The following is a 12204-nucleotide window of genomic DNA, read 5'->3' as shown; positions in this document are numbered from 1 at the left end:
CAGTTCTGGTCGCCTCATTACAGGAAGGATGTGGAAAAGATTGAAAGGGTGCAGTGGCGATTTACAAGGATGTTGCCTGGATTGAGTGGCAAGCCTTATGAGGATAGACTGAGGGAGCTCGGTCTTTTCTCCTTGGAGAGACGTAGGATGAGAGGAGACCTAATAGAGGTATATAAGATGTTGAGAGGCATAGATCGGGTGGACTCTCAGAGGCTTTTTCCCAGGGTGGAAATGGCTGCTACGAGAAGACACAGGTTTAAGGTGCTGGGGTGTAGGTACAGGAGAAATGTTAGGGGGAAGTTTTTCACACAGAGGGTGGTGGGCGAGTGGAATCGGCTGCCATCAGTGGTGGTGGAGGCAAACTCAATAGGGTCTTTTAAGAGACTCCTGGATGAGTACATGGGACTTAATAGGATGGAGGGTTATAGGTAGGCCTAAAAGGTAGGGATATGTTCGGCACAACTTGTGGGGCCGAAGGGCCTGTTTTGTGCTGTAGTTTTCTATGTTTCTATACAGTTCTCCTAGAAATTGATTCTATTATCTGAAAAACAGAGATACAAAATATTGGAAAATCCGAGTATGTCAGTAGAGGTAACGGACAAATAAATATTTCAAGGATAGTCCCTTCATCTAATTTGAATATTAACACTTCATATGCGGTTTGTTTTTGAGTTATATCTTGGACACATACACACGGGGGAATTTGATGTCATCCACCAAGATGAATTTAATGGCATGGGGAGCATTTAATTAGGCAGGAAGATCATGGTTGGGGACCCTATGTCTACCATTCAACTTCTTCCTAATGAAGTCCTTGACTGGTAGGCGAGTGGACAGCCTTCCTGTCTCACCATCAATTGGGGCTTTTAGGTGGCCAATTAATTGCCATTAAAGGTCCTCATCATGTTATTGCTGGTTAACCAACACGGGAAGCCCAAACACAATGCCTGTTTTAATATTTCCAATGAGTTCGTAACAGTTTTTTGACAGCTTTGACAGTTATTGGACAGCTTTGACAGTAAGATAATTCTTTTGCTCACAACTGACAGTTCTTTGACAGTTTGATAGTTCCAATGAGTATGCACTTTTTATGTGCAATCGTGTTGCCTTTTTACAATCCCAAAGGGTGCTTTGTTTATCCCAAAGGGTGTCTTACTTCCCTCAAAAGGTGCCTTATCTTTGCTGAAGGTATCCCAGGTCCATATCCAAGACAGTACCTTACCTCTCCTAAGGGATACACTCATTATCCAAATGAATCCACCAAGTTCAGGCGAGCACTTACCTGGTCTGATCTGCACACAGCAGGTTTCACATTCCTCGCTTACCAAAATCACATTTCAGTGAAGGCAGCTAATGATTCAAATGGGCAGCTGCCTCCCTTAACTGTGAACCCTGCCCCATCTCCATTCCAGCCCCTATGAAAATAGGAAGGGGGTGAGTCTTAGGATTTCCAGTTTTACCCACCATTTTTGCCACAAGAAGAGCCCTCTGCTGTGGCAATAATCTGGGTTCTACTTTTTGATCAAACTTTTGTTCACCTGTCCGGATATCTCTTCACCTGATTCGTGTCAAATTTTGTCTGCACTTGTGAAGTGCATAGGGATGTTTATATTACATTAACGGCACTGTATAAAGGTAAGTTCTTGCTGTTCTTGCTTTCAGCAGATGAACCAAGGCAGGGGCAGGGATACGTAAGGTAAAAAGTCTTTATGGTAGAGAGGGAATGGGTTGAAAGGTCAGGACTGAGACAGCATTCTGTCTGATTCAGCCTGAAACATAGGTTGGGGAGGGTGTTCTGAGGCAGTTGATAAGTCCCATGTGTAATCCTCAGATTCTACTAAATGCGGGGCACTGAGGAGTTGGGAAGATGAGGGTCTTGGAGGATTGTATGCTCTCTCCAGCACCTTGCCTTTACCTCTGCATGTTTCCAATGAAGTCTCCCAATGTTCAGTGTCTTTTCAAATGATCTTTCTCTATTTTTGGTCAGTCACAAGCCAAGGACACCCGGTGTCGGTCAAGATGTTTGATCGCTTCAGGGATGCTGTGAGGACATCCCTAAGGTGCTTCTAATGCCTACCTGAGAGAATCCTGCCACGACTTGAGTTCTGGTTAGGGTAGTTACTTAAGGGGTCTGGTGACAGGCATACAAACAATATGTCTTGGCCAATGGGGTTAGCTTTGAGTGATTAGGGCCTTGATGTTGGACATAATGGTGGGAGAGAATGCTGCTGTTGGACAGCTTTTATTTTCATCAGATTTGGAAGAGATACCACTGATGGTACTTCTCTGTCCTTTGAAGTGCCGGTTGTAGATTGTCCAAATGTCACAAGCATATCGAAGCGTGAGAGATCATTGCTGCCCACTAAACCATAACCTTATTACCGAGTCCTCAAGTACTCTTTTCCTCATTCAACCGAAGGCTGGGTTGGCACATAGGAGGCAATGATGGATTTTGTCACCTATGTCTGCCTTCGTCAAGCGGAGGCTCTCAAAATGAGAATAATTGTGCACATTTTCCAGGATCTTGTCATTAATCTTAATCAATGAGGAGAAGGTGTTTCATTGTAGGAGCTGGTTGGGAGAGGACCTTAGTTTTCTAGGTGTTGGTGAAAGGCCCATTTTCTCATATGCTTTGGAGAAGGAGTGAACAATGACCCAGAACTCAATGAGTACATGCACAGGATCATCTTTATACTGAAACAGTGCAGTTACTGTTGTAATGTAGGAAAGACAGCAGTGAATTTTGTGCACAACAATATCCCTTAACTGACAATGAAATAATGATCAAATAATCTGTTTTACTGGACTGGGATTGTGTGGTGAACCATCGTTGGTTCCCAGGGGCTGGCCAGGACTACAAGGATGTACATATGTTACTGTTGGGTTGTGCTATTGTTGCTGTTGGGTTGGGGTGGGGTTGTTACAAGTTTGTCCTGTAGTGTTGTGGCACATCCCAGTCGGGCTCCGCCTCCCGGGAGAGGTATAAGAGTCCCTGCTCTGGCCGGGACCCCTTCAGTCTGGGATAGTGTATATAAGTTCTGGTAGCTTCGTTAACAGTAAATAAAAGCCTTTCATTTACTGAGATTCAAGCCTCGTGTCTGAATAGCGCATCAGATTGCTTCTGCATAACCTTCGCAAATTTTGCCTCCATCATGATGGCAAGGCATTTGATAGATATTGGGTGGGATTTTCCAGCCACACTCACCCCAAAACCAGAAAATCCCCCCCGAGGTCAACGGACCTCTGCATGGTCCGCACCCCCCCCTCCTGCTTTGATTCCCGTGGCGGGTGGAATGGGAAAATTCCTCCCATTATGTCAATTAAATTGGCTAACATCTGTAGAATTCAAGAGAAACCAAGTATTGGATGAGACTGGGTTTTGAATTTTGATGTCCTGGGTTGGTGATGCTGTTGAGACTGTTGATCCGAGCAGTTTTTGAACTTAAGGATCCCAGTGACCAAGAGACAGACCACAAGAGGCTGCCTGTTGAGCAGTGAAGTATCTGGTTTGACTTCCATTGGAATGTTGCTGGTGTGCCGCAGGTGCTAAATAAATGTCCCGCTGTCACTCACCAGTTGCTGAAGTACATAAATTGTTTCTTTTAATTCTTTCATGGAAGTTGGTGTCACTGGCTGGCCAACATTTATTGCCCATCCCTAATTGTCCTTGAGAAAGTGTTGGTTCGCCATCTTCTTGAACGACTGCAGATAATCTTCTGCAGGTACACGCTCAATGCTGTTAGGAAGTGAGTTCCAGGATTTTGACCCATCAACAATGAAGGAACAGCAATATATTTCCAAGTCAGGATGGTGTGTGGCTTGGAGGGGAACAGGTGGTGCTGTTGCCCATGCATCTGCTGCCCTTGTCCTTCTAGGTGATAGAGGTCACAGGTTTGCAAGGTTGAAGGAGCTTGGTGAGTTACTGCACTGCATCTTGTAGATGGTGTACACTGTTGCTACTGTGCACCGGTGGTGGAGGGAGAGGATATTTAAGGTCGTGAATGGGGTGCCAATGAAGTGGACTGCTTTGTCCTGGATGATATCAATCTTCTTGAGTGTTGTTGGAGTGGCACTCATCCAGGCAAGTGTAAAATATTCCATCACTGTCCTGATTTTTGCCTTGTAGAGGGTGGACAGGCTTTGAGGAGTCAGGAGGTGGGTTTACTCCACAGAATTCCCAGCCTCCTGACCTGTTCTTGTCGCCACAGTATCTACATGGTTAGTTCAGTTAAGTTTCTGGTCGATGATAACCCGCAGGATGTTGGTTGTAGGGGCTTCAGTGATAGTAATGCTATTTAATGTCAAGGCGAGATGGATAGAGTGTTTCTTGTTGGAGATGGTCATTGCCTGGTCCTTGTGTGGTGCGAATATTGCTACTTGTGAGCCCAAGCCTGAATGTTGTCCAGGTCTTGCTGCATTTAGGCATGGACTGTTTCGGCATCTGAGCAGTCATGAATGGTGCTGAACATTGTGAATGTTGTGACCTTTGCCACTTTCGACTTTATAATGGATGGAAGGTCACTGATGAAGCAGCTGGGCCTTGGACATTACCCTAGGTATCTCCTGCAGTGATGTCCTGGTATTCAGATGATTGACCTTCATCAATGACAGTCATTTTCCTTTGTGTGAGGTATGACTCCAACTAGCAAAGAACTTCCCCTCCCCTTGATTCCCTTCGACTCCAGCTTATAATAGGGCTCCTTGATGCCACACTCAGACAGATACTGCCTTGATGTCAAGGGTATCTACTCTTGCCTCACCCCTAGAGTTTAGCTCTTTAGTTTGTGTTTAGACCGAGGCTGTAATGATATGAGAAAGAGAGTGCCCTTAGAGGAACTCAAAGCTGAGTGTCAATGAGTAGGTTATTGCTGAGTAAGTGCTGCTGAACAACACGTTCCATCACTTTGCTGATGATCGAGAGTAGATTTTGGGGTTTGTAATTGGTCAGATCAGATTTGTCCTGCCACTTGTGGACAGAACAATTTCCTGGGAAATTTTCCACATTGTCAGATAGATGTCAATGCTGTAGCTCCCAAACTGAGCTGGTTGGCAGATTAATCCAACATTTCCGACTGCTATTGACCTCATCTCCTCTGGCGATCTTTCACCCTCCACACCTTCCGCCCTAACGGCATCCAACCTCATAGATCCCCAACCATGCCCTTTCCTAAGATCTACAAACAGGACTGCCCTGGTAACCCCACCCTTTCAAACTGTTTCCATCCCATTGCATTTATTTAACTTTTTTTCATTCATTGTTTATTTATTTTTTACCTACATCCATAACTCTTCAGATGCCCTCCACCTTTTTAGTCCCTTCAATTTACATAATGGGCAACCTGCCCCTCTAAACCTCTATTTCCCCATGCCTCTCTTATCCTAAACTATCATCACCTTTGCTTCTACTTTCCATCCCACCATTACCTGCACATGGCCAACATCAGCCTCAACCCTTCCTCAACTTTTCCAGTCACAGTAGCACAATGGTTAGCGCTCCTGCCTCACAGCGCCAGGGACCTAGGTTCAATTCTAGCCTTGGATGACGTCTGTGTGGAGTTTGCACGTTCTCCTCGTGTCTGTGTAGATTTCCTCCCCTTCCTTCAATGCCGGACCAGCCAATTGCCATACACTACTACCCTCCTCTACCATTGAATAACTTTCCCTTAAACCTACTTACATTCTCCAACTAAAAGGAGAACTAAGGGAACCCCCTAAGAATCCTTTATGGTTGCCCTTTTGTGGGTTCTGTAGAATGTTCATCTCTGTAGCATCTTTATTTAGCATATAGATGCCTGTGTTATTTGCTTCTCTTGCCCTGGTTAGGTGGATTGGCCATGCTAAATTCTCCCTCAGTGTACCCGAATAGGTGCCGGCGAGTGGCAACTAGGGGATTTTCACAGTAACTTCATTACAATGATTTGTAAGCCTACTTGTGCCACAAATAAATAAATAAACTGTCATCAACTTTGCTTCTACCTTCCACCCCATCATTACCTTCACACGGCCAATATCTGCTTCCTCCCTTCCTCCACTTCTCCATCTACATTTTCAAGGATAGGCTGTCTACTTACTGCTTCTACAAGCTCTGCAACTGCCACAATGAACTTAATTACATTCTTTCCCCACCACTTTCTATTAGGTCTCTATTTCTTTCAATTTCTTTGTCTGTAGCATATCCTCGTATGGCACTGACTACCTGCAGTTGCTAAAATGTCTTTCCTTTCACCTCAACTGAGGACCCCTCCTCTGCTGAGATTGATAAAGACCATAACCATCCCCTTTTCAGTCATTTGCTTCTCAATCCTTCTAATCCCATCCAGAACCATGATAGAGCATTGCTTGTCCTTGCCTTTCACCCCATCAGAATCCACATTCAGTGAGTTATCCTCCAACACAACTGCCAGCATAAAACGTCATCCCCTCTCCTTCCCTTTCAGCGTTCTTAATGAACAGTTTCCTCCATACCACCCTGGCCTGCTTTCAATCACCACCACCTGTTTCCTTTCTACCTGCCAACTCTCCATGCAAAGCGCATCTGGGGCAAGACTTGCACTTTCACCCCCCTCCTTTCCCACCATTCAGGATTCAAAACACTTATTCTGGGTGAAACAACCATTTAATTATACGTCTTCCAACTTAGTGTAAGTTGTTGCTCACAATGCAGTGACCTCTACATTGGCAAGGCCAAACACAGATTGGGCAATGGCACTGTTGAACACTTCCATGCAATCTGTGGGTGGAATGTTAAAATTCCAGTTACGTGCCACTTGAATTTTTCACTCGTCATCTAACCACTCTGTACTTGGTCTCTTACCTGTTTCAATTCAGCTTAAAATTGAGATACAGCATTTATCTTTCTACTCAGAATGTTGGATCTGAAGCACAGCTCCAATCTTCCTGAAGTTTTTCATATGACTTGGGGTCTGTTCCCTTCGATGAGATGCATCCTGGATGTTTTGATTGTGATAAATGTGCTTTAGTATAAAAATTGCTGGATCTTCTTACACTGACCACACTTCTGTGAAGCTCTTTGGTATACTTTACTACATTAAAGGTGATATATAAATGCACATCATTGTTGTACAGCTCAGTGCCACTACACATTGCAATTAACCACTGAGCCATTGGGGAGGCTCGAGATATCAATTCTTTAATTGAAATTAATCTCAAATGTTTTATTTTGCAAGTTTGCTAGTGAATCAGAATTGTACTGCTCTGCTGTATGAATCTGGGAGCTTAAACCCCGCTCTGTGCTGTGAAAATCTATTTCAGTTTGCCCAATGGTGGGATATTACAATTAGTCTCATTTCCTGGATTAGGAAGGGAGAAGAAACTGCTGTGGTTCCTGAACCTGTGTATTCTCCAGTTACATGTGTTGACCTATGAGCGACATGGTGGCACAGTGGTTAGCACTACTGCCTCACAGCGCCAGGGACCTGTGTTCGATTCCCGGCTTGGGTCACTATCTGTGCGGAGTCTGCACGTTCTCCTTGTGTCTGGGTGGGTTTCCTCCGGGATGCTCCGGTTTCCTCCCACAGTCTGAAAGACATGCATTGGCCATGCTAAATTCTTCCTCAGTGTACCTGGTCAGGTGTCAAAGTGTGGCGACTAGGGGATTTTCACAGTAACTTCATTGCAGCGTTAATGTTAGCCTATTTGTGACACTAATAAAAAAACTTAAAATGCCTGTGTGTGAATTGGTGATGGGTAAAGGGAACATTAGGCCTTGCTGTGATGTGTCACATGGTGGAACAGACAACCAACATTTATTATTTGGCCACACATGTAAGGGACTTGGGTAAAATAAAAACAACAACGTGGGATTTTTATCACTGTCAATAAGAACTACAGGTCAATCGTTAAAAACTGGCCAGCTCCCGAGAACAATTCCTACCGGAAAACTACTAAAAATGTGGCAACAAAATACGAAGACAGTCTGTAGCTATCAGTCACTACATCAATATAAAATGTGTTGGCTCATGCACTATTGTGTGGTGTAACATCTGAAAACCTTTGCACTCTGTTGTGATTATATGCGAAAATTAAACACTCAGATTTCAAAGAACATACCTGCAGAAAAGTTTAAACTGTTCTCTTATTCCTTATTTTGCTTTGGTTGACATTTTTTAAGGTAACAAAATACAGCTGGAAAAGCTGGCACTAGGATCAGCCTCAGTTCTCTAGTGAAAGCTTTTGGAAGCTAGTTGCAGTTACTGCTTGGCACTGGACTACGGTTGGATGAGTTATGGATGAACCCATCTTAAGAATTAACCCTCTGACACTATGCAGGCCAGTGAAGCAAACATAATGTGAACTAACCCAGCTGCTATGATCCTTTTTTTCCTGGAATGCAAAGATTCTTTACTGCAAAACTTCTTCATAAAGCCATCTCTCCTATCCCCTTTGACCTCAGCTTCAATAATTTTTTTAACATATTCATTCATGGGATGTGGGCATCTCTGGCTAGGCAGCCTTTATTGCCCATCCCTAATTGCCCTTGTTTAGAGGGCATTTTAGAGCCAAGCACAATGATGTGGGCAGGGAATCACATGTAGGCCAGACCAGGGAAGGATGGTTAACCCATCCTCGATCCATGCTAATACCTTACCTGTAATGCCGTGCACCTTCATCTTATGCAGCAGCCTTTTGTGCGGCATCTTGTCGAATACCTTCTGGAAATCCAGATACACCTTTGTCCACCACACTCATAATGTCCTCAAAGAATTCCAGTAAATTAGTTAAACATGACCTGCCTTTCATGAACCCATACTGTGTCTTCTCAATGGGACAATTTCTATCCCGATGTCTCGCTACTTCTTCCTTGATCATAGATTCAAGCATTTTCCCCACTACAGAAGTTAAGCTAACCAGCCCTTCGTTACCCGCCTTTTGTCCAACTCCTTTTTTAAACAGTGGCATCACATTTGCTGTTTTCCAATCTGCTGGAACTGCCCCAGAATCCAGCGAATTTTGGTAAATTACTATGAGTGCATTTGTTATTTCCTTGCCATCTCTTTTAGTACCCTAGGATGCATTCCATCAGGGTCAGGAGACTTGTCTACCTTTAGCTCCATTAGCTTACGTAACACTGCTTCTTCAGTGATAATGAAGGTTATCACCTGCCGTAGCCTTCTCATCATCAATTTTTGGCATGTTATTTTTGTCTTCCACTGTGAAGACAGACCCAAATAACTGTTCAATCCTCAATTGAGAGGTGTAACTATACCCCATTATAATAACTTACATTAGAAAAGGGGAGGCAGTGATGTAGTGATGTTATCACTGAACTAGTAATCCAGATAATGCTCTGGGGACACAGATTCGAATCCCACCACTGCAAATGGTGAAATTTGAATTTAATAAAAAAAATTTGGAATTAAAATTGTCATAAAAACCCATCTGATTCACTAATGTCCTTACTTGGTCTGGCCTACATGTGACTCCAGATCCACAACAATATGATTGGCTCTTAAATGCCCTCAGGGATGGGCAATAAATGCTGGCCCAACCAGCAACGCCCACATCCCAAGAATGAATAAAAAAACTTCAGAAGTACCATGAAGAAACATTATTGAACTTTAATCAAAAGTACTTCATTGGCTGTAAAGCCCTTTGGGAGATCCTGTGATCATGAAAAGCATCATAAATGTAAGTCTTTTCTTTCATTCACAAAGCATTGGGCATCCATAAGAGAGTTAGAAAATTAGCTGAAAAGTAAGGAGAAAAATACATGTTGCTTTGAATTGTTATTGCCAGTAAAGTCAATATTAGAAGCCTGACTCTGAATCCACCTTTTATGGAAAAGTTTATTTGTTTTTGAGAGCAACTGCAGTTACTTTTTGAGATAAGTAGGGTGTTCCCTGGTGTGAATGCAATAACTCCTCTTTGATGTTTCCTGTCTCTGCTCTGGCAGAATCTCAAATCAGCAGGGTTTGAGAAAATTCCTACTTACAGTTCTGAAGAAGAATCATATTGGGCTCGGAATGTAGGGTGGGATTTTCCAAACTCCTCCCACCAAGGGGTGTTTTCCAGCGGCAGAGGCGACTCGCCATTTCAGGTCCCACCAATGTCTACGGTGTTTCGCGTGGCTCACCTGTCCCACACGCTGGTGAACCCGCTGTGGGAGGTCACCTTTAGCAGGACTGGAGGATCCCCACCTGTGGGAAGGGCTGGAAAATCCCACCCATTACTCCACAGATGCTACCAGACCTGCTGAGTTTTTTCAACACTTTGTTTTCATTTCAGATCTCCAGCATCCACAGTATTTTGCATGTGCTTTCGAGTTTGAGAAAAACTGGAGCAGTTATGCATTTTGCTGAATTAGATTTACTATAAGCTCCAAAATACCCAACATGCGCTCATTCTGTTATCAAAATACTTTTCATGATGTATATATATACATATATATATATATATAATATTTTGTATAGTTTATATTATCAGTGTGTGGGAGGGGTGGGGGGGGGGCAGAGGCTGTGGGGGTGAGCAGGATAGATAATATTCCCTAAACATTGAAAAATAAACCTTGCATTTTCTGTTTAATTTCTTTGCTTAAGGTCTTATGAGTTCCATATTTAGGCTGTTTCTTTTAGCAGTAAGCTTGTTGTAGCAGTTTGCTCGCTTTCTTCATTATCATGTAAATGATTTTAGACTTGGGTGAAAGATAGAAATCCCACAATGCCTGAGTGTGCTTTGTATTCACTCGTACCAGAATTAGAATAGCAGGAATTGTAACTGGCCCTGCATTCTGTGATCTGTGACTGGCACTAAAACATCTTTTTTCAAATAAAAGCCATCTCCCTTTTTCTCAATTTTCAGAGACTGGAGCTAGAATGTTGATAACTAGCTGTAAAATCACTATTGATACAGGACACGGTGCAGAGTTTTGGACACTTGGGAGGGGAGGCGATTCTACCATCCTGCTGCACTAATTCTTTAGTGCAGCGGGCCGGGAGAATCGCGCCTTGACCAATTCGCGGGATTCCCGCAAGCGTTCGCGCCACGCTTGTGTCTCCCAGACCCCAGCTGTAAATAGTATTTTACGGAGATCAGGCAGGTTGGGAGGGTTCAGGGCTGGCCTGCAAATGGACGGGAGGCCATGATCGGGCCGTTGGGGGGGGGGGGGGAGGGGGGGGGTTGTGGGAAAGCTCTGTGGGGGTCCTCGGCTGGGCAGTGATTGAGCTGACCACAAGAGGGGAGGATGACAGTTCGGGGCCACTGCGCATGTGCAGAGACCTGCTGATTTCGGCCTGTCCAGTGTGAATAGGCCCCACCCCCTGAAATTTAATGATAATCTCGCTGGTGGCCTCTGCAGTGCAGAGTGTGGGAGATTCTAGTGTGAACTCCCACTGAAAAAAACATTTTTTGGGAGAATTCCACCCTTGGACTGGATGCTGGCAGCTATGTTTTGTGGCACAGTTTAGCACAGTTTAGAAAGGTGTTAGATTTGTGGTGTTTCTCGTCTCTGATGTTGTGCATGGAAATCAGCTGGTTGCCTTGTTTTGCAATATTTACTGCGGCAGTCAGGAGCCCAATGTATAGGGGGGCGGATTCGTTGATTAATTTTTCAGCCTCATGCTAAATTGCCGCATAATTTTATGTAAGATTATTGGCTCATTCTGTCAAAAATTAGAAATTTTGATTAAATGTAATATCATAATCCTGGTACAGCTATCAAATCTGAATAATAAGGGACTGCCCCCTTCATATCACTGAGGAACTTGATTGTTGGACTGGTTTGCTTATTTCTACATGTGCAACAATTGCTTATGAATAAAAACTTATGAATTTGTATGAATTGAAGATATTATTTATTAGTGTCACACTGTTAACACTGCAATGAAATTACTGTGAAAATCCCCTAGTCGCCACACTCCGGCACCAGTTCGGGTACACTGAGGGAGAATTTAGCATGGCCAATGCAGCTAACGTCTTGCGGACTGTGGGAGGAAACCCACGCAGACATAGGGAGAACGTGCAGACTCCGCAGAGACAGTGATCCAAGCCAGGAATCGAACCTGGGTCCCTGACATTGTGAGGCAACAGTGCTAACCACTGTCCCACCCTAAGATGGCACTTAGGGTGTGACTGATTTCAAAAAGGATTTACTCCCAATATACAATGAGAAACATGTTGATGTAAGATGATGGCACTTGCTCACGAATTTCACAGGCTGTCTTGGAGAAATAGCAGCAATTCAATTTT

General features: G+C 43.9%; 1 protein-coding gene across 5 annotated transcripts in view; it reads left to right on the top strand.

The window, feature by feature from the left end:
* Positions 1-12204, top strand: part of LOC144508481 (uncharacterized) — a 324608-nt gene that overhangs the window by 42699 nt on the left and 269705 nt on the right. The window contains exon 1 of one of the 5 annotated variants that reach the window (XM_078236439.1): positions 9592-9648. The exons of the other annotated variants lie outside the window; for them this stretch is intronic. Coding sequence (XP_078092565.1) covers positions 9631-9648 — 18 coding nt within the window. The 5' untranslated portion in view covers positions 9592-9630. Of the gene's footprint in view, positions 1-9591; positions 9649-12204 lie in introns of those variants that run through there. 5 annotated transcript variants of the gene reach the window in all.

This window comes from Mustelus asterias, chromosome 20 (genome assembly GCF_964213995.1).
Source record: "Mustelus asterias chromosome 20, sMusAst1.hap1.1, whole genome shotgun sequence".
Classification (NCBI taxonomy): domain Eukaryota; kingdom Metazoa; phylum Chordata; class Chondrichthyes; order Carcharhiniformes; family Triakidae; genus Mustelus; species Mustelus asterias.
This window is presented reverse-complemented; position numbering and strand designations above follow the sequence as displayed.